General features: G+C 43.8%; 2 protein-coding genes across 2 annotated transcripts; one reads left to right on the top strand and one right to left on the bottom strand.

Moving 5' to 3' along the window:
- Positions 1 to 198: 198 nt before the first annotated feature.
- DDX17 (DEAD-box helicase 17) lies at positions 199 to 19,760 on the top strand. The gene is made up of 13 exons (XM_056482561.1): positions 199 to 645; positions 4,706 to 4,856; positions 6,760 to 6,859; positions 6,995 to 7,128; positions 7,696 to 7,761; positions 8,060 to 8,201; positions 9,759 to 9,919; positions 10,008 to 10,180; positions 10,490 to 10,600; positions 11,030 to 11,091; positions 11,467 to 11,526; positions 15,737 to 15,976; positions 16,628 to 19,760. Exons 1-13 carry the CDS (start codon positions 602 to 604, stop codon positions 17,149 to 17,151), a joined length of 1,968 nt encoding a protein of 655 aa, XP_056338536.1. The 5' UTR covers positions 199 to 601; the 3' UTR covers positions 17,152 to 19,760.
- KDELR3 (KDEL endoplasmic reticulum protein retention receptor 3) lies at positions 18,664 to 26,362 on the bottom strand. The gene is made up of 5 exons (XM_056482568.1): positions 25,576 to 26,362; positions 24,569 to 24,669; positions 23,941 to 24,099; positions 23,361 to 23,613; positions 18,664 to 20,550 (listed from the first exon to the last, which is right to left on the bottom strand). Exons 1-5 carry the CDS (start codon positions 25,664 to 25,666, stop codon positions 20,510 to 20,512), a joined length of 645 nt encoding a protein of 214 aa, XP_056338543.1. The 5' UTR covers positions 25,667 to 26,362; the 3' UTR covers positions 18,664 to 20,509.
- Positions 26,363 to 27,921: the final 1,559 nt, after the last annotated feature.

Genomic DNA, 27,921 nt, shown 5'->3' with positions numbered 1-27,921 from the left:
CCGTGCACTTACGTAACGTGCGCCTGGGCCCAGGTGTTGCCTGCGCTGCAGAAGGGGTTACAGAGCGCGCTCCTTGCGCAGCTGACATTGGAGAATAGCGTTACTGCTCCTCTCCGCCTTCTTCCCGCGGGCTCCCGGCTCTAAGTAAAGAACGTTACGCACCTTTCGTAGCCCGCCTGCTACGGCACGGGGCGGTGTTTCGCCGAGCGCGCTTAGGGCGTAGTTGGGTTCCGTGAATAGGCGTAGGTGTTTCGGAGGCAGTTTGCGCAGCGCCGGGCCGCCCGTAACGTAAGCGGAGCGGGCCGAGGCGGCGGCGGCCATTTTGTGCCGGGAGCGCGGAGGAAGAAGACGCTGGTGTCTCCACACTGCCCGGGCCCTGGAGTCGACCGAGAGCCCCGCCGTTCCGGCCGCTGACGCCCAGCGGGTCTCGGACCCACAGACCACCTCTTCTCCTTTTGTGTCCCAGCAAAGAGGCGAGGTGGCGCAAAGCGAGGCCTCCGAGGCGCAGCCGCCCCTGGCTGGACCCTCTCCCCGTACCCCCAGCCCCTCGCCGTCCCCACGGCCGGCGTTCCGCTGCCTCTCACCCACCCCTCCGGGGGCGATGAGAGGCTTCGGGGACCGGGGCCGCGACCGAGACCGCGGCGGGTAAGGGGGGGATCGGCATGGCGGGGGGGCGGCGGGGAAAGCCGAACGCCTGCGTTGGGGGGCGGCGGGGAGGCCGCGGGCTTGGAGTGGCGGTACTGGGGGAGGCAAAATCCCGTTTGTGGAGATTTTCCCCCCGTAGATTCTCGTGTGGGGGCGGGGATAGTTGGAGACTTACGTGTCCCCAAGGCGGCATGGTGGGTTTTGAGCGTTTTGTGTGGTTTTTTTTTTATTATTTTTTTTTTTAATTTAGCTTTTCCACCGTTCATGTGTAACTAATTCTTAGCCTTGCTCGCAATTTTAAGGCCTGCGTTCATCCTGCCCTCTTAATTATTTTCTGCCCTCCCGCTTATTTGCCCCGCGAGACCCGTGGCATCCTCCCTCCCGCAGCCAGGATGGTCTCGGTGGCCCTGGCAGGACTGATTGTCCTTCTGTCTGCCCTTCTACTTGTCATTGCTCCTTCTGGACTTACTGGAAAGATGGCAGTGGGGGAAAGATCTCTCAGCTGCGCTCCCAGCCTTACCGTGATAGGAAATGGGATTGGAAACGCTGCCATGCGGGGACTTGGGTACTCGGGAGGGTGATGTCGGTGAACTGTGGTGCTCGACCACACTTGGCAAGCTTGCATAGAGTTACAGAAAGTGTTTGTGTGGTTCTGTAAAGGCCTAGTGCTTGGTACTCTTGAATTTGTTATTTACAGGAGGTTTGGCTTGCAAAAGGCTTTTGTAGGTTGGATTTGATGTGTTCTTTTTTTTTTTTTTTTAATTTCGACAATGACAGCAATAAATACAGTGGTGTTATACTAGGTAACTAGATTGAGTCTCGAGGTTTTTAAGGGTTGAAGGTAATAAGGCATTCGTCCCAGGCCTTTTTAAAGAGAAAGTTGGAACTGATTTCTGAGAGTTGCATTTTCAGATCATGAGTAGTTCTCAAGGGTCAGTAAAAAACATACAATGTGGGTTCTTCTGTATGGTAAGCTAGATCTCAATTAATGAGTCTTCTCTCCTTTTTTTTCTCCCCCACTTCCTTTTCTTCTTGTTTTCCCTTGCCACTGGGAGATTAAAGAATATTTTGCTCTACATTGCAATGCACTTTGACATTCAGTTTCTCGTCTGTGGAGGAAGATAGTTATATTATTGCTTTATCTTACACCCACATTTAACATTCTGAAATTAAAAGATACTTTCATTTTTTTTTTCACAGAGAGGAGGGTTCTGGTGTTATTCTGCTAAGAGATTTCCAGCTCAGTTTAACACAAGGACATTGGAGTGAGCGCTTTGGCAAGTCTGAGATAGATCAGACCACAGCTGTTTTTGGAGTTTAGTGAGTGAGTTTGAGTATGCAGATTTATATACAGTTACTTAAAAGAACACTGGCCAAAGCGTTGCCACAACACTTGATGTGCCTTAAAATTAGTGCAGTTTCATTTTCTGTAAAGTCTTTAATTAAAAAGTGGATGCTTCTCTTTTAGATCAGGGGTTTTGGATGAGTAAAGAAGTGCCTACGTGCTTCTTTGTAAAGTTTGTGGACATTTGCATGATTTTTTTTTTTTTTTTTTTGCATGTTATCCAGGAAGCTTTAATGCATTAGGATTAAATTTGTTACATACATCCTTTTAAGGTGTGAAGATATTTGTAACCACTAACAACTGCCTTCATAAATAATGTGTGTAAATTGGTGGGCTACCTAATGTGCTGGTTCTGCACCATTTGAAAGTTTATCACCACTTCTTTTCTAGTCTAATCACTTGCAAGGTTTCTAGTTTTGTCTTGTCAGGAACAAGCTGTAGGTGATTTCTTAAGATGGAAAATTGTTACACTTTGCTCTGGAATGTGTCACCTTTACTCAGTTCTGTCCCAGAAGGGATTTCACCAGTAATATTAGGGAAGAATGTTTTGAGCCAGCCTGGATTTTTGCATTAAAAGAGAGCTGTTGGCAAACCAGAGAAATTTTAGATTTATATAAGTTAAATTGGAGTTGGAATCTCATTTTCCTTGGAGTCAGAATGTGAAGTGTCCATTACTGCCAGTTTAGCAAATGAACCCCCGCAGAGGCAGCGTTCAAGGGCTGCTGTAGGGCTCCTTCCTTTCAGGTCAGGATCCAGGCATATTGTTGTAAGAGTGGAGAACTGAAACTATGTGCCTTCTGTGTAGAATATATCATTTTTTCCCTCTGGATAGCTGTGGAGAAAGTATTCATAGCACCCAGCTGTTGCAGTGTCCAGGCTTGCAAGCAGCCCTGTCATATGTTTCCTTTTCTAAGGGAACTTTGAACCTCCCGAGGACTTGAGTGAAGTTATGGGTTTTGTAGGAACTGCTAGGGTACTGAAATTGTTGACATTTTGACTTCAGTTTAGCATGATTATTAACAAACATCACCACCAAAGGTGAATGTCCCTCTAAATAAAAGTCTGTGCATTTTTTTTCCTTTGTCCTGAAAGTCAACATAATGCTTAAATGCATTTTTGAAGTTGTGTTTCACAGTCTTTTTCATGAGAGAAAACTTGATGACTGTGCAGGCTGTCTGGGGGAATCTGATAGACACACAAATGAGAAAATAAGGGATATTTATAGGAAAGGGAAGAAGCCTAATGCACAGCTGCAACACAGCAGACATTTTAAAACTAACTTAGCAGTTTTTAAGTTAAATTATATCTACCATACTTGGTCTTTCCAACAATTTAACCACTTCTTCCTTAAAATGTTAAGAATGTTGATTTGAGTTCTGTTTCTTTGGTCTCTTAGTCACTATAATTTATAGTTTCCATTGGGAAGTGATTTAAAGAAACAGATGTACTCAATGTTTGAGCAGGTAGTCCTGTACTTAAGATAATTCAGAATTTTTTTTCAGCTCTTGTTTATTTTTTGGTAACTCTTCCATCCCGTCTTTCATCCATGAGTTACTCCTGTAAGAATGTTACTTAGAGATTTTTGTTGCTTTCAGTTAATATCATTACCAGTTTTTATTTAGTAGTGGACTACCTGGGTAAGGTGCAGACACTTTGGTTTTGCTGTCTGAAAGTTGTTTGAAATGGGCATGTGTCATGAATTCGTGTTTTGCATAAAGCTGTACCTTTTGGACAAAAATGGACTTGATAGCATTTGGGAAAGTTCTTTCTGCTGAATTTGTACAATACTGATGAAAGTACAGTGACTATTTTTTTGTGTGTTATTTAAAAATACAATTAATGGTGTTTACAGTAAATAACCATTTCATGCCACTGGGTTTTTAGTTAATCTTACAGTTTACTGCCAGAAGCTCATGTTTTGGCTATTGCATTAGCCAAAGCAATTACTATTACAGTTCTTACTTTCTGAAGTTATATAATTAACTGGATAAAGAAAACTTTGAGAGAAAGATCAATAACTTTTGGATTGTTCTGCTAGTTAGAATTTTTTTTTGTGAACATGAGATTCTTACTCTCTTCAGTCCTCATCACAATGAATTTGAGAGAGGATATGATTTTTCCCAGGTTGGTTTTTTTTTTTTTTTTTGGCTTTTTTTTTCCCTGTTAGGCTGTGTTTTAAAAATAAGGGTTTTATTTAAATTTTGTTGATTACAGAATTACAGATGGACTTCCAGGCTTGGCTGGACTTGTTTACTTCCTGTTCTTCAGTCTGCTGTTTTTCATTTGAGGCATACTTCTTGATAAGAAGGGAGAGAAGATAGAGAAGGGGAGATAGTGAAATAGCTGTTTAGAAGGAACTTGCAAGGAGAGATTTTTCTCATCCCTTTTATGTAACCATGTTCTAAGTGCACTGCCAGTTTCAAGACAAATGCTGTAGTGTACTTGCAGCCATGTCCTAGAGACAGGAGCTTTAAAGGGATGATTTACAATAACATGGTTTTAGGTTCAGAACCAACTCAAAGCAGGTTTATGTTGTTTCAAGAAGTTTTATACCATCATAGTCATCAGAGGGAGGTGACTTGCTAGAATGTTGTGCTTATATGTCAGCTTGGGGAAAACACAATAGAAAATTGTTAAGAAAATTACAGAGTAATTCTAGAATAGTTTTTGAGTACTGGTAATATTTTTTGAAATAACTAACATTCACATTTACAGGTTTGGAGCAAGTCGTGGAGGTCCTCTTCCTCCAAAGAAATTTGGTAATCCAGGGGAACGTTTACGTAAGAAAAAATGGGATTTAAATGAGCTGCCCAAGTTTGAGAAGAATTTTTATGTGGAACATCCGGAAGTGGCCAGGCTTACTCCAGTAAGTGCTGTGTTGTCTAAATAGAAAATGTCACAAGTTGAAAAACTTGTCCTTGAAAGTCCTGGACAGCATGTAAAATAGAGCTGACTCTTAATTAAGCTTGTTTGGCATGTATACTCTGCTGGATACTGATTCTAGTTGCCTGTACTGTTTAGCATTATCAAAGGATGTGTTTCTCTTCTTGGTTATTTTTATATGAGATATTTTGTGTTTTTTCATTTGTAATGCATCTTTATAATGCTTGTCTGGTCTAGTGATTTGTCAGTGGACAAGTTACAGTACTTTAGAAGCCTTGGAAAAGCCTAAGGTAATGAACTAAAAGTGACAGAAATCCATGAGAAAGGTTTGAAAGTAATATTTTGTCATAAGAGTAATTTGGGCTGAAAGAGGCCTTGGGGGACATCTCTAATCCTCTGCTTAGAGCAGCACTAGCAGTAGAACTAGAGCAGGTTGCTTAGTGCCTTGTCCTTTTGAGTTTGAATGTCCCCAGAGATGAGGAGAATTTATATCCTCTCTGGGTGGCTGTCTCAAGGCTTAATGTTTCTCATGGTATTTTGAGCATCTTTCCAATAGTGACCTATCAGATAGTTGAAAGTAGCTGTTAAAGGTCACTGTTAGCCCAGTCTTCCCAAGCTAAACAAATCCAGTGCTCCCGGTATGTCTCCATATGGCCTGTACTGCAGCCTCCAGCTTTCCTCCATAATTGGACATGCCCTGTTAAAACCATGTCTTTCTCACATAGGGGGCTCAAAGCCAGGTGCAGTACTCTCCCTGTGTTTACTCTGTAGATACAGTAATCTTCCTTTCCTACTGAACTTGAATCGAGTCTTCATTTTCTCTTGCAATGTATTTTTATAATTAGAAATTAAGAGATTTTATTCTTCACATGAGGTAACAAACAATGTCATCTGATAGCATAGATTTACACATCCTTATGTGAAATATGCATATGGCATAAAGGATTGAAGGAGATATTGACTTCTTAAAGATACCACGTCTTGAGCTACTGAGCCATGGTTTGCATGAGCTCTGGGCTGCCTTTGGCTTAGCCAGCCAAAAGGATTTTCACGTTTTCCCCAGAAGTAATTTTCTTTTTTACCTTTTAATTCAAGTTCAGGGGATTCTCAGAAATACTGAATCTGTTGCTTTGGGAAAAGTGTGTATTTGGTATTGATGTGCTTCTATTGATTCAGAATAAGCATTACAATAAGGTCATGAATTGTCAAAGCATGTTGCAAAGGGCAGTTGAACTTGCAAGATAATCTAGACAAAAATAAAAAGCGTGCTCTAATCCTGAAATTGTGCTTATGTGGCTACACATTTCAGAAATACTACAAGTTCCTTTAAAAAATTGTGAGGTCCTAAGGTATCATTATGATGTTGTCAGAGCTTCTTTCATTCTCTGAAACAATTCCAAGCAACATTAGAGTTGCAAGTTATCCAGCAAGAACTCTGTATTTATCTGCCTCTGGAATGTGTTAATTGAAGGAGAAGCACTGCCCTGCCTTCTGTTCATGGTATATTAAGATCTATTTAATTTGTTTAATTTTAAGCACTGTCACATAAAGCATGTTTCTTATCACTTTTCAAGCTGACTTCTGGAAAAAATGTAATTCTCAAAAATACTCTGTTAACATACTTTTTATTTAGAAGAGCTGGTTGTAAAAAGAGATTGGCATTTGTCCTTCTAGGCTATGTGGAGAGTTCATAACTCTGAATATCAGAGAAGCTGTACAATAACTCAGTCTTAAAGTCTTTAAGAAAGAAGTATTTTCTATATCTTCTTTAATTTATTTCTGTAACAAAGCTGTTACCCAGAGGTGAGAAGAGAGTTAGTAGTTAGAAACACACACTTTCAGTCACTGCTGATGTTTGGCACTTTTTTTCCTTTCTATATAAATAGTATGAAGTTGAAGAATTGCGAAGAAAGAAGGAGATAACAATTCGGGGAATGGAGGGCTGCCCCAAGCCGGTGTTTGCCTTCCACCAGTGTAGCTTTCCACGTAAGTATTCTTGCCATTCTTTAAGATCAGATTGCTCAGAAAATACCTGAACAGTTTACTGATTCTGTTCTCTAGAAGGTTCCCTAAAACCTCAGTTATCCTTTAAGAAATTTATTCTTTTCTTAAATTCTGCAGAGTATGTGATGGATGCCTTGATGGACCAGAACTTCACAGAGCCCACTCCAATTCAATGCCAAGGCTTTCCACTGGCCCTCAGCGGTCGTGACATGGTGGGCATTGCACAGACCGGCTCTGGGAAGACACTAGCAGTGCGTATTCTTTCCTTTTATTTCTTCAGCTAGCTTCCCTGGTCACCTGGCAGAAATTACCTGTGGGTTAGTTTTTGGGCTTGCCAGTGCTAGCAGTTTTTAAAACTTCTTGTATTGCATCATGGGGGACACTTGGGTTTCAGCTCAGCTACAAGCCTGTTGTATTCACAGGTGTGTATTTTGTGCGTCTTCCCGCTTGGATGCTTAGTCACTTCTCTTTGATCTAGGCTTACATTGTGGTTTAAAAAACTGGATGTTCTCTTTAGTACACCTGTTTTATAAACTACACAGGTTAAAATAAAAAAGATTGAATTTCAGTGTAGGCATTAATTTTAATTGCAGTGTTAAAAATAATTTTTATCCTTTATTAGGAACATTGGCTAAGGTAATGATTGTCTGTGAGCCTTCCTTTCAGAGATGCTGGGCAACCAATTTTTGTGCTCATACCCAAGTGGATGCAGTTGGTCAGCAGCTCTGAAAATCTGTTCTGCTTGATAGATGCAGTTATCTGGTTTTGCAGAGTCACTATTTGTGTATATTATAGAGTACTGTTTTCTTCTGTTTTAGTACTTGTTGCCTGCGATTGTTCACATCAACCACCAGCCATATTTGGAGAGAGGGGATGGCCCAATTGTAAGTGCTTGTTGATTCTCTTCCTTTTTATATGTGTGGCATGACATTGTTAGTGAGATGGCGTTTTATTTAATGGATGCGGAATAGTAGCTTTTCCTATCATATTCCTATCAGAATGGGAATTTTTACTATCACAGTATGAGTATCCCACTCAGTTGAAATTCTTTGCAATTGCTGGCGTAGTCTAAAGATACTTAAATGTTTTAGCTAATAAAGAGCAGATGGTCTAACTTTGCTTATGATTTTATGTTAGGGGTGTGTATGCAGCTTGACTCTTCCTGAATCATTTCCTTTGCAGTGTCTGGTTCTGGCACCTACTAGAGAGTTGGCCCAGCAAGTGCAGCAGGTGGCTGATGATTATGGCAAATGTTCAAGACTGAAGAGTACCTGCATATATGGAGGAGCACCCAAAGGTCCCCAGATCAGAGATTTAGAAAGAGGTAGGTTTAAAATGGGTGCTTCCAGTTTCTGGAGGAAAAATTCTCTGTAAAAATAAAACTTAGCAAACCTGTCTGGGAGGGGGTGAGAGTGAGTGAATGTCTCATTTTCCAGTTGCAATGATTGTTCATGAGGTATTTCTCTTCTTTGCTGTATAGTGACTTGGATATTAGATTTTCTTTCTGTTTGCTCTTTGAACGTTCCACTTGTGAAGATTATCCAGATGTAGAAAGGGGAAAACTTCACACAGAAAGATAACAGGTTATTTTAAGGAAGTCCAGTACCAGCATCTTTAAGGAAGGAATTTTCTTGAGGCAGATTTTAGGTTTTCTGCCTGTGTTCATTCAGATAATCAAACTTTGTTCTGAATATATAGAAACTTCTTTGGACAGCAGGAGCAGTGTGTGGTTTTGCTTTGGTAGAAGTTTTTTTGTAGTTTTTGGTTTTAAATTGTTCTTAAGCACTAAACACTATGTACCCTGTAAGCAACCACTGTAACATGGTAGTGCTTAAGTGATGTATAATTTCAAATGCAGGAATGTGCTGATGGCTTTCATCTTCACCAGATAAAAAATGTAGTGGAATTATGTGAAAAGATGCAAGAATTATTATCAAGGCAGACATTCATACAGATGTATTCAACAAATCAGAGAATTTAGGTTACCACTGCAATTTGCAGGGTCCATATTGCAAACTTCAGCAGTGGGATAAAGGCATGCATGGTAGAAGTGTGTGGGATCTCTCTCTTCAAGAAAACAGTACTTTCCAATTCAAAACCAGCATCTTCAGTGGAAGAGTCCAAGGTTTCCTGAAGAGTCCTTGGGACAATCAGCGTGCTGGGTTTTTGCACACCTTTCTGGTGTGCTGTAAAATAGATATTCTGTTTAAGAAGAAAATCTTTTTCATACCCCTTCTTCCTGAAGCTTACCTTCTGTGGATGTTTCAGTGACACTGAAATACCCACCTGTAAAATTTGGGAATTGGCAGAAGCCAGATCCTCCTTTTAAGGAATGTGTAAATTGCCCAACCTAGTGTTAGTTAGGAATGTTTGAAGTCTCTCCTTATCTCCACAAACATTGGTAGGATGGTTTTTTCTCACTGTTGGTGCTTAATTGCTCACTATTAGAGCCTGTGCTTTGGCTTTCTATATTAAAAAAGTGAAAGTAATTTAACGCATGTAGCAAGAGGAGCACTTCATATTTGAAAATTACACCTCTCTAGACTGCATAATTGTGGATGAAGGTGGTTCAGGCTTGAGTAGAAGCCTGCTTCATTTCTGATTTTTGGATAACTCTGCTTAAATGTTTTCTGGCTGTAACCTTTTAGTTTCTGTACTGCATTTATTATTCTAATGGCACTGTAACTGTAATTTCAGAATGGAAAAAGTACTAAACAGAACTAGGGCTTCTACTGAAGTGATTCAGTCTTGGGTACGAATGAGGGTGGTGCTTTTTTTTTTTTTAAACAATTTTGCTCTGGAAGGTGATTCATTCTGGCTAAAAATACCAGTTGACATTCAAATGAAGAGCCTTACTCTTTTTCCTTATTCTGTTCTGAAGGTGTGGAGATCTGCATTGCTACACCAGGTCGTTTGATTGACTTCCTTGAGGCTGGAAAGACCAACCTTCGTCGGTGTACGTACCTGGTGCTGGATGAAGCTGACAGAATGTTGGACATGGGATTTGAACCACAAATTCGTAAAATTGTTGACCAGATAAGGGTGTGTGATCCTTTTAGCAGGACAACCTCCTTTGTTTTCCAGTTTGAAATCTAGTACTGTGAACAAATCTGTTTTCCCTTTTCCTTAGCCTGACCGCCAGACTCTGATGTGGAGTGCCACCTGGCCAAAAGAAGTGCGCCAGCTTGCTGAGGACTTTCTGCAGGATTATGTTCAGATAAATGTGGGAAACTTGGAGCTAAGTGCCAACCACAATATCCTGCAGATAGTGGATGTATGCATGGAAAGCGAGAAAGACCACAAGTAAGCTATGTTCCCACTATTTCACTTTCTTTGGTTTTACTTCAAAGTCTGCAATGCTTTGTAAGCCTACTTGGAATTCTAAACAGGGAAGTTACTTGTACTGCCATTTAATCTTTGAGTGTTACAAAGTAAATCAGTCTGTAGTTAACTAATCTCTTGTGTATATTTTGACTATACCTTTGTACAACCAGCAGAAATTCTGTGTGATACTAACTTACGGATACGTATACGTTCTCAGTGTCCTTTGGGAGAGAGATCCTGTATTCTGGTACATGTGGCTCTATATCTTGGCTCTCATGTCTGTTTTAGACTGATACAACTGATGGAAGAAATCATGGCAGAGAAGGAAAACAAGACTATAATCTTTGTGGAGACAAAGAGGCGATGTGATGATCTCACTCGAAGGATGCGCAGAGATGGGTGATTAGCTTCTATCCTTCCTCCCCTTTTTTTCTAGTGGGAGACAAAAATTGTAAAAATTGTTTAAATGTTCGTGATGCTATTGTTGGGAACAACTTACCCATTATTTTCTTGGCTGAATTCAGTCATTGTTTCCCAGAAGATTCCACTCCATCAAAGTATTAGTACAGGAGAGAGTGTTTATAAGCAGTGCAGCTTTTTTAGTGTGTCAGAATCCTGATATGCTGATGGGGACTGTTATCAATATAGCAAAAAAGTGATTTGGTTTAAATGGTTGTTTATGTAGATAGTGGGTACCTAGAGGCCAGAGAATAAAATATTTCTCAGATCTTACAGTTTTTCCCTTTTAAACAAAATGCCAATAAAGGTTCCTGTTTCCTTTAATGTATGTACTTTTTATTTATACTAATGTCCATCTCTGTTTGGCAGTTGGCCAGCCATGTGTATCCATGGAGACAAGAGTCAGCCAGAAAGAGATTGGGTGCTTAATGGTGAGTCCATCGCTGACAGGAGAATAAGTTGGGCTGCTGTACCTAATTTACCTAGACATGTTTTTCTCTGGTCTATTTTTTTTGGTTGTTGTTTTTTTAATCTCTAGCCCAAATAGACACATGTAAAAGGACTTCTCTTGCCTTTGTACTCTAAATTGCAGTACTTGTGCCTTTTTTTGTTTTGATGAAACAAAGTGGGAAAATTGCTTAATGCAGCTGGATTTTGGAAAATCCTTGAGGCTTTATATCCTCACGGGGTTTTTGGAATTAACCCACCTTATATATCTTCTGGAAAATGAGCATTTAATGTAAATCAAATTCAGGTAACTTTATGTTTTTGAAAAATCTTACTTCATAGAATGCTTTGTTTTACAGAGTTTCGTTCTGGAAAGGCTCCTATCCTCATTGCTACCGACGTTGCATCTCGTGGGCTAGGTTTGTACACATAGACCACTCTTGCCTACTGCTGCATATTTTTCTTCTTTGGACTGAAAAATGTTTCTTAAAAAAAAAAAAAAAAAAAAAAAAATCAAAGCGTGATTTTCCCCCACATGTGAAATACGTTTTTTAACATTAATCTTTTTTTTTTCTTTCATATTCAAAGTCTCTTCCTGCTCCTAATGAACAGGCTTTGGTCTGCAGCAAGGCCTAGGCATGACCAATCGATCGCCAAGAGGGAGAAGAGACGTCCAATTATGCAACCCAACCCTTCCACCACACTCACTTCTTCCCCAAATCCAGCTTTTGTTGCTGGATGATAGGGATGGATTGCTCTCAGTTCAGAGCGTGTCAGATAATGTTCAAGTAGGAAGTTGTGGGAGAGCATTTCGACAGCAAATAGTGAATATTCTCCCTGTATGACACACCACAGATTTGAACATACCAACCCCAGTGTACACGCATGTTTACCCTGCAGATGTATTCACATCTGAGAAAGCACTGCTCCAGATCTTTGCTCTTGACGTGTAACCTTCCCTCCTCCTCTGTGTTCCTTCTAGGCAGGACCACTGAGATGATATATGGCCTTTAACATCTTGTTACCCAGATGTGTAATTGAATCAAAATCGCACAGCTCTGTTCTGGTGGTATGAAAATGATCTGTCTGGATGCATCAGCTGTGCCCCCTTTTATAATGAGCATATTTATGTTGTGAGACACCATGTGCTGAGTGCTGTCCTTAAGCATCTGCCCACCCTAGAAGAGGAGGATGGCTGCTGAAGTGCTCTGAGTTTAATAACAGACATTGAATACTCTGCCCACCCTGAGTTTGGTAGATGATAAACTACTTGGGTGTCAATGTCTTATTGTAGTAAATTCTAGACAAAATTACTGCAACTCAGTGGAGATTTTACTCTGAGAATCTAGTTCATTAAAAGCCTCAGTTATCTGAGCTCTTTGTATGCTGAAAGGGTGGCTGTGCTGTGCATCATATGGTCACTTTAATACAGGCAGACCATTAACAGACTTGGCAGCCTTTGTTCACACAACCTTCACCCCTCCTTCCCCTCCCCCCTCAAAAAATGTCCAGCACTTCCTCAGGAAGTGATTATATGGACTTCAGTCTCTGCCCTCTAGGGTCATGTCTGGACCTGTGCAGTTAGAGCTTGGGCCTGTTGGGAGAAGGGACTGAGGCCTGAAACCAGTTTGTATGAAAGAGAGCTGCTTTCTCTAGCAGCATTTTTTAAACAGGCTTGCTGTGTGCTGGTAGCTTCTTTGTGCATCTTGCCTAGACATTTAAAACAGCCTCAACCCCCTCAAAACAAACAAAAAAAAAAAAACCAACAAAAACCAACACTTCCCCAAAACGACTCAATTGGATAACACTTCAGAAAACAGTCTCCCCACTTCCCATCGTCCACTTCACCCAAGCTAAGGGGGAAAGGTATCAGAGTCTGTTTCTTGTTACTGAACAACATCTCTGCTTGTTTTGGGGCCCTGAGTTTGCTGCTTAAACTAAGTCACTTAACTGGCAAACTTCTGGACGACTTCCTCCAAGATCCTGGAAAGTGAAGGCTTCTACCTAAATAACATAAAACAGGGGCGCGCGCCTTTTGGCTGAGTCACCAGGGCTTTCCCTCTTCCTAATGGAACATTGGTTTCAAAAAAGCTTCTTGCAGGTAAGTTCCGAGTCCCGTAATGACGTCTTTGTGATATTCCCTGGAGTGAGGTCCTCTCTCTGCACTGATTTTTTTTTCTTTTTCTTTTTTTTTATTTTTTGTTCAGTCTATTAAACTAAAAACATGGAATTTGTTTTGTTTTATTTAACAGAGGCTTTCATATCAGCTGCAGATAATTCTCAGTGCAGGGGTGGGGTACGTCTACGTTGATGGTCTAAACAGCTCTCTAGACTAGCATGTTTGCTAGTTTATCTCTGTCCCGTTTAATAATTGGAGACTGTCTGTGCCATAGAGTGTTCTGATGGTCTGACAAAGGGAATGTTTCCCAGGTAGCTGTCAAAGATGATTTACAGTCTCAATTCTTGATCCTGCTGCATTATCTTCTAAAAGTGCAGGAGGATTGCGAGTGTGCACAAACACTTTGAAGCACGCTAGACTGGAGAAGCTGAGCCTTGTACACGCTCTGGTCTTCAGCGAGCTGCGTGCTCTACCAGGACCACTTTCTAGTCTGGAAAATACCCTTGCATCTTCCTCTTCCTGCCTTCCTATTCTTTCTACGCCTCCCCAGTCAAGTCAGTTCTGTCTGCATTGGTAGCTACAATTCCTTGTGCTTTCTGACAGGAAAGCACATCCTTGTATCCTCTGGTAATTCAAGTCACTTGCTACTGGATGTTCAAAACGGGACTGGCTGAGGACCATGTAGCCTGGAGCTTTTCAGTCTAGCTACACCCTGGCTGTGAAGATGCAATCTGTCACACGTGCTCCTCTCTATACTTCACTTTCCCTTTTTAAAAAAACTGTTGCATCAAGGACCCTAGCTGGAGACTCGCGCAGCCCCCTGTGAAACCTGCCTTCTCACTCCCTTTTTTTTGGTGTGATTCAGGACTTTGGAGTCAGCAAAGACTGAGGAGCCCCCCCTTTGCTGTAATAAGAAACAGACATAAAGTCCCCCTCTTGTCACAACAAAGTTTTTATTTTTCCTACAACCCCTTTGAAATTGATGCAGTCTGGGCAATAGATGCAGTCTGACCCTTTGGATGTAATTTTTGTATCTTCATTTTTTTGACAATTGCCCCTAAGAGCCCCAAATAGGGGACAAAAAGCGTTGGAGGACCTGAAACTTTTACCTGAGCCCAGGTTCTCTGGCGCTTCCCAACCAAATGGGGCTACAGAGAAGCGTCTAAGCCAGTTCACAGAGCGAGCGTGTGTGGGGACTTCTCGCTGCCACGGACCCTTGATGCATGCTCCCCGCGCTCCAGTGGTCCCGTGTCAGAGGGCGGAGTTTTCGAAAGGAGGCCGCCAAAAATAAAAGGCAAAGAGACGGGATCGGCTGCAGCGGTTTCCCACAGGAGGAGGGAGTGTGCATCGGTCTGGTAACAAACAGAGAATGTTTCTCTCTTTAAAACAAAACAAAAAAGAGGAAAGGAAATCACCAAAATCTGTGTTTTAGCTTGGATATTTTCAGAATATTCTTGTTAAAATGCAGATTTTAAATTATTTTTTTTACGAGCTGTTAGGGCGTTTACTGTAGAACGGTGCATTTGAAAATATATAATATAGGAAATAGGTGCTTTTGGTACTTAAGGTGCTTTCACTGAAGCGTTGCACTAACATTTACTTGGTTTCTGTCCCATAAGTCTTGTCTTAAAACACACAATTCTGATCTACTAAATTTTAAAACTATTGCATACAGAGCCATTTTGGTAATTTTATTTCCTGCTTCCATCTGACACTGGAAGTAGGGAATTGCTTACAGAATTCAGGATTGCCCAAATTACTCAAGCTTGTCAGAACTGGACAGAACAGCACAGAAATGTTAGTGCAATGCATTCGAGTGTTAACTACAAAGCTGAGTTAGGATACTTTAGGTCTGAATAATTTTTAATGAGTTGGCTGAATAAAACTAATGTAATTTGAATGCCTAAAGCTTTAGGCTAGGGGAATTAGTTCACTGTATTTTATTAGTAATGTAAAAGTAAATATTTTTAAGATTGCCTTTTATTTCATGTTACCGAGGGGAAGGTAAGTGATCTCATTACTGTTATTTTTTGTTAGACTTCTCCCAACAGAGTAAAAGCTTTACCATAGCAGTTCTGCCCTTCCTCCACCCCAGTTTGCTCTGTCTGATGGTGATATTTTCACTTTACAGATCATGCTAAAAAAAAAAAAAAAAGAAAAAAGAAATTCAATTCACTCACTTAAAAATATCAGTGTCTTTGACACAGGAAGGCAGAGAAATGCATTCCGGGGAGGATGACTTTTGAGTGCAGGGCAAAGCTGCTTTAAAATTGCCATTCTTTTTCAGGACGCTGACCTTTGTTCCTGATGATCTTAAATTTCAGTCTTCTACTCTTTTGGGATGAGTCTGTCTTGTATTTATTCCATGCAATTACTAACTTTGTATTTTTCTTTCTTATTACTGTCACCTGCATTCGTGCTCCCCACCTTTCGTTGGCACGTCCTCTCTTCTTCTCCCCTTTCCTCAACCCCACCCTTTCACTGTGCTTCGCTCCTGGGCACCTCACAAGACGTGGAAGATGTTAAATTTGTGATAAACTACGACTATCCGAACAGCTCTGAAGATTACGTGCACCGTATCGGCCGTACCGCGCGCAGTACCAACAAAGGTACTGCCTACACCTTCTTCACTCCGGGAAATCTGAAACAAGCCAGGGAGCTTATCAAAGTCTTGGAAGAAGCCAATCAAGCCATCAATCCAAAGCTGATGCAGCTTGTGGACCACAGAGGAGGAGGAGGTGGCGGTGGAGGTAAAGGCACAAGGGTGAAGGGCCACACGGGGATACGTTCCCCGTTTTGAGGGAGGGAGTGTTGAGAGGGTATGGAAGTACAGGTCTAACACATTAGTGATAAAGCTGTTCTATAATTGAGGTCCCAGCAACAGACGTAGATGTATTGCTTGTCCCAAGGGAGAGGCAGTTCCCTGTTTTACCTTAGATGCAGAATTCTTTTCTCTCACAAGGTCCTCAGGGAGTCAGTTTTGCTTGAAGTAATTACTTGCTCACAGCTCCTACTAAGGATAGGCAACAAGGTGAATGTGCAAAATTGAAATCAGTTAAGGGATATACTGAGTTTTAGGAGTGGACAGACTTTTTTTTTTCCCCAATTCCCTGAAGGAATAAGAAGTTTCCTTATACTTCCAAATGACTCCTGGATTCCTTTTGTTTCTTTGTCTCCAAGCACATACATAAAGAACCCTTGTTGAACTTCATGTTTACACCTTGAACAAAATTAAGAGGCATATGCAGAGCGGTGCAGAGAAGTTACAGTCAGTCAGAAGAAGGTGCTCCTTGGGAGCAAAATTTGGGATGTAGAAGGGGGAGAAAGGGTGGCCTAAGCGTACCAGAGATCATTGTTTAAGACTTGTTCATGGTACTAAATCTTGATGTATCCATCGCCAGGAGGTCGTTCTCGTTACCGAACGAGCAGTTCAGTAAACAACCCTAACCTGATGTACCAGGAAGAGTGTGACAGGAGGCTCCGGGGAGTGAAAGAGGGCCGGAGAGACTCAGGTGGCTTCAGAGACCGTGAGCGTGGTGAAAGTTTTGCCAACGGAGCCAACAAGACCTATGGCAGTGCCTACGGGAGCCCAAATTCTGCTTTTGGGGCAGCACAGAGCCAGTATGGTTACACTCAAGGGAGCTATGGAGCAGCTGCCTATGGCACGAGTGGCTATGGCACTGCAGAGTACAGTGCTAGTGGCTATGGTGCCAGCACCACAGCTGCCACGGCTGGGAGAACCTCACAGAGCACTACCCAACAGCAGTATGCAGGGATGGTGGGGCGCTCAGGCCAGCAGCCACAGCCGCTCATGTCACAACAGTTTCCACAGCCCCCTGCCACTAACGTGATGGGCTATATGGGACAGACTGCCACCTACCAGTACCCGCCCCCTCCCCCGCCTCCACCCCCCTCCCGCAAATGAGACCACTCGCTGGTGACCAGTGTAGACCTCTTGCATTTAAAGGAACCTTTTCTTTCTCTTCTTTCCCATTGTGATGTCTCTCATGCAGGTTAGACTTAGAATTCACTATCCAAATCCCTTGAGCCCATCAGAAATGGCCCCCAGTGCACATTAATGACCCTGTCCTCTTTTTTCTTTTTTTTTTTTTTAAGATATATGTATAGTTGACTGGAAAATTTATTATTTTTGTCTTGCATGTTGAGGAATTTGGAAATTTTATTTTTTTTAAAAGAGAAGGGTATAAGGCAGATAGGTCCCACCTGGATCATCTTGGTGTCTAAGGTTTGTGTGAAAATTTGCTTTTGAGGGAAAGAAGTTTCTATTCTGTAACACGTTAACTTAATTTCAGGAAGTATAAAGAGAGATGGGAAACTCTGGGGAAGCCTTAAAGCACTTCATTTAAAATATAAATGCAAGGGAGCAATGTTCACTTCTCCTAATCTTTTTTTTTTTTAATAGCTCACTATTACTGCTTATAATCTTACTGTAGGTGACTTTCCGTAGGAAAACTCCGTTCATTTGTCTGAGCTGGGCGGTGTTGAGAATAAAGCCTTGGATATATTGTTGGCAGTTTCTCAAGTTCTGGAAGCCCCATTTTTTGCTACCTGTAACAACCTGCAATAGGGAGCTTGAGTTTAAAACTGTGTCAGAGACCAAACCTATCTTGCATTCACTACCTGAAAACCAGATAGTTGCTGTGGGTACCACTGCTGAAATGTTCAGCTAAGTAAGTTCTTTCCTTTGATTGTTAAATTGCAGCATCACAAATGCGTGGAGCCTGATTATCATTAAATTGGTTACTGCTCTCAAATTTCTGATTGGTTTATTGAAAGAAGTCTTCCTTGAGAGCCTGGAAATTATGCAGAACTGAAATGATGAACAGCATTATCTTGTTTGTCCTTCACAAACAAGCTCCCTTTTGCCATGGGGAATGTCCTGAATGCCGCTACGCTCGATAAAATGTGACAGAGTTTTCCACACTTAAATTTAAGAGGTTTGAATATGGTGGGCTGGGGGGAGGGCGGGAGGGAGAAGGGCAGGAGGAGATTGCCTGGGGTCTCCTTTTCATGAGGTAAGCGGTGAGCTGGTTAGTGCATCTTGATTCTGAAGCTTTGTTTCTTTTGTACCTTGCACTGACTATTGCTTTCTCTGGCTTTTGAGTGCATTTCCCTGCTCCATTGGTCCCTTTGAGCTGAACTCTTGCAGGTAGGTAGTATTTTAGAAAATGTTAGAGAAGAGTGAAATTTTAGTACATACGTAAATAAAACTTGTTTATTTTACAGGCTAAGGTGGGTGTGAGGGGGGTTTCCCCCTTTAGTGTAAAGCATGTTGTTGACTTGTTATTTCTAATAGCAGACGGTTCAGAGACAGTAGAAGATAACAGGAGTTGGCTGCTCTTGGTCTGATAAGATAACAAAAGGATGGATACATCTCCTGGTTTGAGGCACGCTCTTTGCATTAGGAGAGTGCAGGGGGGTTGTTGCATATGGATGAACAAGGCAGCCCACTCCTTCTGTAGCAGAGTGGAACTTCTTAGAGCCCTGGAAAAGAGCTTGCTTATACAGAAATTATTTCTTTAAAAATTTACTTTCTTCCCAGAGTAAAGTTTTGGGGGATGGATGCTCTTGTTTTCTTTTTTTCTTTTTTTTTTTTTTTTTTTTTTTTTTTTTTGTGCAGTACACAGGTAGGTTGCTGACAGGGAGAAGGGAGATTCCTTCCAGAACCTTAGTTCCCTGGTTCCATTTTATATTTCCAGTGCATGGGCAGGAACTTCCTTTGCTTGTGTTAAGTGAAAGCCAGAAACATTTTGTTTATCCAGGCAGTTACTGATAGGTCTTTGGCCTCCCTTGCAAGCAAATGAGTTGGGTTTTTTTTTGTTTGTTTGTTTTAAATTTGAGAGTAGAATGCAGAAATGTGTTTGAGGGGTGTGGGAGTAGAACATCTCACTGGCTGGCTTTAAAAAGGGTCTCTGGACTGCCAAAGCTGCCTTACAGTTTGTACAACTTTCACTTTTGGGGGTGACTTGTGCATGTTTAAACATCAATGCCAAGTCTTGCAGTGCTTTATTGCAATTGAGGTCAGCTGAAGTCCAGGGGCTCTGTTCAGAGTGTCAACCAGGCCGCTGAATGCACTGTGGCATGTGCTGCCCCTGTCCCCCCTGGTGTTCTCTGCTCCATGTACCAGCTGGAGGGCCCTTGCTGATAAAGCATTAACCTCTAGTGTTGTTTGCATTGTTTTCGATCTGTAAAAAAGTTTGTGGGAGTGTCAGATATCTGAACTGGGTGTCTCCTCCCCTCCCACTTCCTGAAGCAATTTGCTGTTTAGATTTCTTTGAACAATGGAAGGGTTACTAGCTTTGTGTGGGATCAGCATCTTGTTTCACACACCTGCTGGTCTCTGAACACATTCCTGTTGTATTAACGAAGACTTGAATTGAGAGATTCATAGATCTGTGGTGTTCAGGCACAGGATACTAAGAGCTATGTTACTATTCTTAGTTTGTAAATTGTCCTTTTGATACCATCTTGTTTTCTTTTGTAGGTATAAATAAAAACACTGTTGTCAATAAATTGTGGACTTTTGTCTTTATTTTTGGAATATAAAGCTGTCTTTGCCCCTGTTCTTCCCAGTTCTCAAAAGTCAAATTCAAGGAGATGGAAATACTTCTTGGCAACCCTCTGAATTTTAATTGAAATCGTCCCTTGTGTAGAACACAAGGAAACTGAAAATAAGCGAGCGGGGAGGATGTTTGGATACTTGTGGAATTAGAAGATCCATGTTATTTAAAGGGCAGTGTGTTTTTCTTTGATATTACAGGGCCTTAATAGAGAGAGGGTCAGGCAGAATTTTCAAGAGAGTGTTTGTTCATACAGAGTTAAAAGTAACAGTTTGTGGCATCTGCTGTGTCAGACATGGCCACCTGTGAAATGGGTCAGTTAACGGACTCTATTAGCACATGTTCCCTTTACCATGGGCACTTGCTGAAGAACTAAAGGGAGTGACATTTTTCCTTGTGCTGCCTCAGGGTCAGTGGGGAGGCATGTTTTGGATGTAGATGCTGGGAAGAGCTGGGAGAGAAGAAAATTGCACTACTTCAGTATTGGCCAGCACTAGCACCAAATTCAAGTGAGAAGAAATAAAAAATTGGAGGGGAAGAGTCTGATGGATTGAAAGCATTTCAGTTTTCCAAGCTTTGTCTTCCTGGCACTGGGTTGAAACTCAGCTGAGCTATCCATTAGTCGAAAAGGGCCAGGGAAGGAAAGCTGTGATCTTAAACAGCTTCATCTTTGGAATTTCTTGCACTTCCTGTGGGATGTCTTCAAACTGGCATGGGAAGACTTAGCTTCTTTCCTTTTAGGACTGCAAAGAGAAAGAGAAGGTAATGAATAAATATAGTGGAATTCAACTGTTGTATTGTTTCAATAATTTTATGTTTTCTAACTTGCAATTTCAAGTGCCAGATAGTGGGGTGCCAGGTTTGCAAACTGCGAGTGGGAGACAACCACTATGAAATGCTGCTAAGGGGAAAGCACAACCTATTTATCTTCCTTTATGCTAAAGGAAAAGGTTCTATGGTTACTTGTTCTCATGGCTGGACCATTTTAATTATTTTTCTTGGTGATGTGCTATTCCTAGTGCTTTCCCCTCCTTTTGCAGAGCATGGCCTGAATCGATGTCTGTGGCAAGACCCCCACTCCCAGCCCATCTGAGCTGAACCTTGGGATGGCAGGGATGCCTCTGGGAGATGCCAGAGAACCACAGGCTTAGGCGGGGTGGCTGGAGCAGGGACTGTCCTGGATGTGCAGTGGTCAGAGGTGCAGAGTGGCTGTTCCTGGGATGGGGTGGTGCTGGGGTGGGCACTGTGTCTGGTGATGTGCTGAGGGTGCACCACATGGGAGAACCTGACAGACTGGGCGAGGGAGGCACCATGCCAGGCTGGAGAAATGGAGGCCTTGTGAAGGTCAGCAAAGCCAAATGCACATCAGCCCTGGGGTGGAACAGCCCCAGGCACCAGTATGTGCTGGAGGCTGGCCGGCTGGAAAGCAGCTTGGCAGAAAAGGCCTGGGGTGTGCTGGTGGACACCAAGTTGGACATGAGCCATCGGTGTGCCCTTGTGCTGAAGCAATCTGGAGCTGCATTGCCAGCAGGGTGAGCAGGGAGCTCTTCCTCTCCACTCAGCCTTGGGAGGCCACAGCTGGGTGGTGGGCTCAGCTCTGAGCTCCCAGAAAAAGAGATGGGGAATTAAGAAGGATGCAAGAGCATCTTGATGTAGGAGCACAGGCTGCAAGCTGAAACTGTTCGGCGGGCACCTTACCCATGAGCACAGGTGCTGGATGGGAGTAATGGAGACAGACTCAGACTCTGCTGAGTGGTGCCCAGTGACAGGGCAAGGGACAATGGGAAACTCCACTTAAACATCTGAAAATAATATCTTATAGTGACGGTGGTCAGACAGTGCCTCAGATAGCCCAGAGATAGTCAAAACCATACTGGACAGGACCTTGAAAAATATGAGCAGGGGCATGGATTAGATGATTTTCTCCTCTCCACACTGGCTGCCCACACCCCTGGCCATTCTGTGAAATAGAAGCTTCTGGAGCTGAAAGCTTCCTCAGGATATCTTTCATGTCCTTGTGTTAAACAGAAGGGAGCTCATCTAGTTTTGAAAACAAGATGAAAAGAAGTAGCATTCTATAAAAATCCCTTTGCAGTGCTTTGGTATAGGCTCAGAAGTCTTATTTAATAAATTTCTTTATATAACACATTTTTGCTTTCCTTTTTCAGCATCACTGCCCTTTTTCTGAGCTCTTCAGTGTTAGAAACGTTTTGAAAAGTTTGGTTTTTTGAAAGAATGTAAGAGATGCAGCCTGCTATAATATTGCTGGCTCTCATAAATGATTGCAAAGTATTTGCATGTCTTCAGACACCACTTCTCTCCCATGATCCAGAACATTTGTGAAAAAGAAAAAAGAAAGCAATTCTCTTCCTGCTGTGATGTTCCATCTACAAATGTTTTTTTTTTCTGCTTCCTGTATCATCTAAAGTTTGCACCTCTGTCACTAGCAGTGTGAGATTGGAAACCAGCAGTTGTGTTTTGTCCCCCTTTTGTTCCACCATCACAACTACAAAGGGTATGGATTTCTCACAAAATACAGAAGGACACAGGACGCATGAATTGAGTGGAGCTAAAATGGGAATTAGTTTAGAAAAGGAAAAAAAAAAGGAATTGACGTGGAGCACCTTGATGGCAGTTTTAGAAAGTATTTTTCTGGCTACAAAAATATTTAATGACAGAAGGAAGTCTTAATCTGCCAAGGCCAGCCACCTGCTCAGTGCTCCTGTCACCTCTCTATCAGCAGGTGTATTGCATGAAGCGCCCAAAAATCCATCCCTTGAAACTTCAAACGTGGGCTGTCATTACTGCTTTTGGCAGACTTGTTGGGGAAAGTGAAGAAGGAGGAAAATAGTTGTCCACTTGGCTAATTTCAGCTAATTCCATCCTCCTCAACAGAAAGGTGTTTTAAAAGTGTCCTTCAGCCTCAGCAAACCACAGTGTGTTCCATCAGGATTTATGCCCTTGGTGTAGCTTTAAGCTCTGGTAGCTGTTTACCAAAGCATGGCACTGAAATGGAAGAGGCGTCCGATTTTGGAAAACAGGAGTGTCTTGCCTGTGCAGATGCCCATCTTCCTACAGAATCAGTTCTTGACAATCAAGAACTTGATCTTCTCTATCAAAGGAAAAGAAGGTTTAATAATATCTCCATATGTCTGCAGTTGCTTTCTCAGGTACATTGTCTGCCTGCAGCTATTTTTTCCCCCTCAAAGTTTTTTGGTTCTATATTTTTTTTGTGTGTGATTCATAATCTTTCAAAATACATGTAGAATTGAATGTACCTCAGCTGTTAACTTCCCGAGGTGGGGTTAAACAAGGCTTAACTGTGGTTTAATTCTTGCTGTGTTTCACACACACATCCAGAACCTTCAAGCAGCAATGCCCACTCTCAGTCAATAGATACGTTTTTTAAACTGGACTTTAGGTGCACTACATGCATCACAAACAGCAAAAAATAAAGTCATGTAAGGATTAACACATGGCAAGCTCCAGCTCCACCCTACACTGCAAGACTATTGAATGAACTTTTCAGTATTGCAGTGACCTGTTTACCTACCTTTGGTGACATAGAGATAGAAGAAGTCACAGTAGAAGATGGTTTGCACCACCCCGGAAACAACAGCAATCTGGTCATAGAAATTCTCTGTGTGGTAGCGCCAGACCCAGTTGGCAATGTAGAGAGCACGGTAGAGGCCCAGGAAGAACAGGTAGTGTGTGGTGATGGTCTCTGCCTCCCCTGTCTTGCTGATCATGAAGAGCTGAGGAAGGATAGCCACGGATTCCAGATAGATGGAGAAGGTCCAGAGGATCTGTGAGGTGCAAAATGAAGGCAGTGGGGAGTCAGCACTGGTTAGTATGTGCTAAGACCCAAAGCTTTGTGTTTGGCAAATCACTCGTGTGAGGGGGATGAGTAGTGCTGCTGAATTTGGGAAAAATGAGCTCGCTGTGCTGGGAGTGAGAGGAGACAGTGCTGAGCTGCTCTATAGATGGTACTGTCTTCAAGGCCTGCCAACTTCGCCTTTCCTGCCTGCTTTTGCTGTTAAAAATCACAGCTATTCAACATGCTGCTCACTCTGCTGCCTGGTGTCAGGCTGCTGCTGCTTCCCTTCCCTTTTCCTGCCTCAGCTTTCCCTTACCTCCAAGGGGGTGAAGCTGTGGTTCTCCAGAAATGACAGGCCTGTGACAGGGACCAGCAGGAACTCGAGGCGAAAGGAGTCGTTCTCGCTGTCAAACGTTTTCCGGAATTTCACGTAGATCATATACACGGTGACGTAGGCACAAATCAAAAAAATGACCTGTGGGAAAGAAGGGAGATGGCAAGACCTGACCTGCAACTGCACTTTCTGTGCTTAAAGAGAGTCTGGCTTTCTCAGAAGTCAGGAGTGGTGAATGCTTTGCGTGTGTTGCCTTGCAGATTGACTTCTGCTGGAGATACTCCAGTGGTCAGGTAAAGCTTGCTGCACCATGAGAATCTCACACTTGAGTCCCTCTGAGGCACTCTGTGAAGATGTTGGCTTGGTGGCAGCTTTATGTTAATGCTCTTGCTGCACAAGGACACCCATGCTTGGTTCATGGTGTTTTGCTCAGTTTTTAGTGGCACTCAATATGGCTCAGCTCACTTCTGACTATGGCAAGGGGTTTTCCTGGTCAGTGGAGGGACAGTGCACCCTTCCTGGCTGAAAAACTCAGACTGTGTACCCTCACCTGCCTGAGAAACCACAGTGACCTGAGGCAACCTCTCCTGCTGCACTGCCCTCTCCTTACCTTCATCACAGTGTTATAGACAGAGATGAAATTCGTGAACAGGTCCAGGTAGCGGGTTGTGAAGACGAGGGCAAAAAGTATCTGACTCTTCCCAGAGATTCCTGCATGGCAGGGAGATGAAAAGAAAGTAAAGCAGATGAAGGGAAGGGTCTGTGGGATGCTGGTTTCCCCTTACACCTCCTTTGGAAGCATTTTTAAGTGTTTTTTGTGAGACAGGGCTGGTGTCTGGGTGGAGAGGTAGCTCTACCCTGGAGTTACCAGGCTCTCCCAAGTAACAGGGCAGGTTCCTGCTTATGCCCCTGCGTGCTGCCTGTAGGAACTGGTGCTCAGTGGGCACGTTCACCACTTTGTTCAGTCCTTGCTGTCATCAAAAGCCTTTCCCTCCCCTGCCCCTTTGCCTGCCCACCTCACTAAGGACTGTGTGATGTGACATCTGCCACAGGAGGGAAAAGTCGCAGGACCAGCCCCGGGGGACTGATGGAACTTGGCCACTGCTGCCAGAGAGATGCAGTCACGCCCATCCACTTCTGTACCTGTGATAATGGCCACAGCCCCAGCAGCCCAGCCCCAAAATCTGATGAGGAGGGAACTGTGAGCGAAACTCTCCTTCTGTCCTGGTTTCCTCGCCCTGGGATGGGGCAGCCTCTGGCACCTGTCCACCACTGGCAGAACCTCCAACCTAAAGCAGCTTCCTCTCCAGGTTATTGGTGTTGGTGCCACCACAACCTCTTGCTCTCGTTTTCCACCTCCCTCCAGCCTTGTCACCCTGATATCAACACCTGCCTGAGGCTGTGCGCCTTGCCACATCACATCCTTCCAGCACAGCCCTCTCCTGGCAGGGAGACCTCCCAGAGGAAGAGGATGACTTCCCTCGAAGAGCCCACGGGGAGGGCTGCCAGCTCCTACGGGCTATCCCTGGCCTTTCCAGCTCCCGTTTTGCTGTACCCTTCACCGAACTGCCCTCCGAGAAGGGACACCCTCCTTCCCTGGGACACGGGAGCACTCACCAGCACAGGACTTGGACTTCACGATCTTCAGCAGGAGAATAATGATGGCCAGCAAGTGGGAGACATCCCCCAGGATGCGGAAGATGTTCATGGTGTCGGCGGGACTCCTCTGGGGTGAAGGGAGAGAGGCTCTTTCTGCAGGCAGGGAGGGCGAGGGCGGGGAGTTTTTGTCCACCGAGCCTCGACTGAATGAACGGTCCCCTTCGGTTCAGTTTTCCTCTTTCCCTGAGCACGGAGCCCTTCCTTCTTGCAGCGCAAAGTTCAGTCTCCCCTCTCCCGTGGCTGCAGATGCCTTTCCCCTGCCAGGCTGGATGTCTCCCTTGTTCACTTTTCCACCCAGGCGGATCCTCCCTCTCCCAGCCCAGGGCCTTCCTCTCCCTGCTTTGGGCTGAAAGTTTGGAGTTTGTCTCCCGGAGAGCTCTCCAGGCAGAGCAGCCAGCGCTGGGTGACGGTGACGTGGCTCCTGGCTGGCCGGGGAGGAGAGAGAGGAGGAGGCAGAGGCGGGAATAACCGCGCGATTTTTCCCTTTTCCTTTTTTTCCCTTCCTCTTTTTTCTTCCCCTGCTTGTCTCAAGTTACACACGGAAGTGTGGTCAAAGGGGAAAAGGCAGAGGGAGCAGGATTCCCATCCTCTGGCCTCGAGGACACACCCTCTGCGAGGGCCAGGCTTTCCAGGAATATTCGCCATGGGTGCAGCAACCTCTGTCCTGCTTCCAGCCGCAGCCTTCTGCTCTCTGCCCTTCCCGGCCCATCCCACCTCCAGCACTTTCTCACCAGCGCTCTGCCTTGTCTCCTGGAGCCAAAGAAGTGGAGAGATATTTGAATTATCAACCCGTTGTGGCTCTTCCACAAGTTATTCGTGCACAGCCATGCCCCACCAGGCACTCCTTCCTTCAGGTGCCCTACCTGGAGCAGTGTGGATCCCTGAGCACAGCCCCGGAGAAAACAAAAGATCCTCCCAAGGGCTGGTTTGAAACAAACTCCACACAAAATGTTAATCCTGGATTCCTGCAAGAGGGTTACAAATAACGGAGGGAGAGTGTTCAGTGAAAGAAGACTTGGTTGCTGCTGGTTTTACAGATTTCATGGAAAGGAACACAGCAGTGACTGTTAGAAAGTTTTAATATATTTGAAAATATATTAAGCTGGGGGACCAGCTTGTTTTGGATGAACCTTGTCCTTGGAGCAGCAGTTACACAGGGACATCTTATAGCAGCAGCACAGGGACCTCTACATCAAGACCCAGCAATTAGATAGTCAATATCTAATCAGTAATTTAACGTTGCTTTAGTACAACCAAATGGAAGTTTTATTTGTCTCCTTGTCCCTGACCAAATCACATCTGGCCTGGTGTGGGCCTAATTTGGTTACTCTTGGATTTTCTGATCCTGCCTGCTCCTTCCCAAAGCTGACTCTGGCTGCTGCCTCCCTGTCCCCAGCCATGACCTGTGGCCATCCCTTACACATCTCTCTCTGTCCTTATGGGCTTGCTTGGAGTAAAATCCTTAACAACCAAAGTGTAAAGATATTATTCCTGGTGCTTTCTGAGAGGATTAACAAGCCTATTAGCATCACCAGATCCCTTGCTGAATATATTTGCATACATTTCCTCCCTGCCCATTAGGTTGGCGGTTGTGTTTTCCCTCTCTGACGCTCCAGCACCTGCATCATAGGGCTTTTCCAGATGGATTCACAGGCTGGGTTGGAAAACACCTGCTCAGCCCCATGAAACTGGAGACATCCCTGTCTGCTCCCAGCCAAGGCACTGAGACAGGTGTTGGTGTGGTGGGACAAGGGTGGGTTGGAGCAAAGGAGATGATTGGCAAAGGATAGGGACTGCCTGGATTGGGTTTCCACACATCAGAGTGGAGCTGCCTGGGATTTCAGCAGGGATTCCCAAGGCCAGTGAATGGGTGCTGGTGAAAGCCAAGCACTGGTGGCCCTGCAGCTCCCTGGTATCCCAGGTCCTTTTGCAGGTGTGCAAAGAGTTTTTGACCCATGGAGCATGGAAAGCTGTGGGGGAAGGAGCAGATTTGGGGTCCTCTCTTCCAAGAGATCAGGTGTGCCCAGGGGAAGAGTCCTTATCTTTCTCTTCTCCCTGCACTCCTCTTTTCAGCTTCTTGCCCCACCCAAGGAAAGAAGCCCCCTGCAGAGGGGCAGCAAAGGTTTATTCTCCTCATCTTGCACCTTCCCAAGAAGAACAGATGGGCTCCAAGTCCCATCATTATCTCCCAGTGTGACACCAGGAACCACCAGCTGAGGTGACCATTAGAGGGATTTCGTGGGAGCAGCCCAATCAGGCTGGAACAGGGTGGTCGGGTTGGGGTGTCCCCATGGGACATCCCTG

Source organism: Oenanthe melanoleuca, chromosome 1A (assembly GCF_029582105.1).
Source record: "Oenanthe melanoleuca isolate GR-GAL-2019-014 chromosome 1A, OMel1.0, whole genome shotgun sequence".
Taxonomy (NCBI): Eukaryota; Metazoa; Chordata; class Aves; order Passeriformes; family Muscicapidae; genus Oenanthe; species Oenanthe melanoleuca.
Note: the sequence above shows the minus strand (reverse complement) of the source record. Positions and strands in the feature narration are given on the sequence as shown.

Coding starts and splice junctions, on each gene's coding strand:
- KDELR3 (XM_056482568.1), bottom strand. CDS start 25,666: ATGAACATCTTCCGCATCCTGGGGGATGTCTCCCACTTGCTGGCCATC. Junction 24,100..24,568: donor TCTATAACACTGTGATGAAG/GTAAGGAGAGGG, acceptor TCTTTCCCACAG/GTCATTTTTTTGATTTGTGC. Junction 23,614..23,940: donor ACAGCTTCACCCCCTTGGAG/GTAAGGGAAAGC, acceptor TGCACCTCACAG/ATCCTCTGGACCTTCTCCAT.
- DDX17 (XM_056482561.1), top strand. CDS start 602: ATGAGAGGCTTCGGGGACCGGGGCCGCGACCGAGACCGCGGCGG. Junction 11,527..15,736: donor CGTTGCATCTCGTGGGCTAG/GTTTGTACACAT, acceptor GCACCTCACAAG/ACGTGGAAGATGTTAAATTT. Junction 15,977..16,627: donor AGGAGGAGGTGGCGGTGGAG/GTAAAGGCACAA, acceptor ATCCATCGCCAG/GAGGTCGTTCTCGTTACCGA.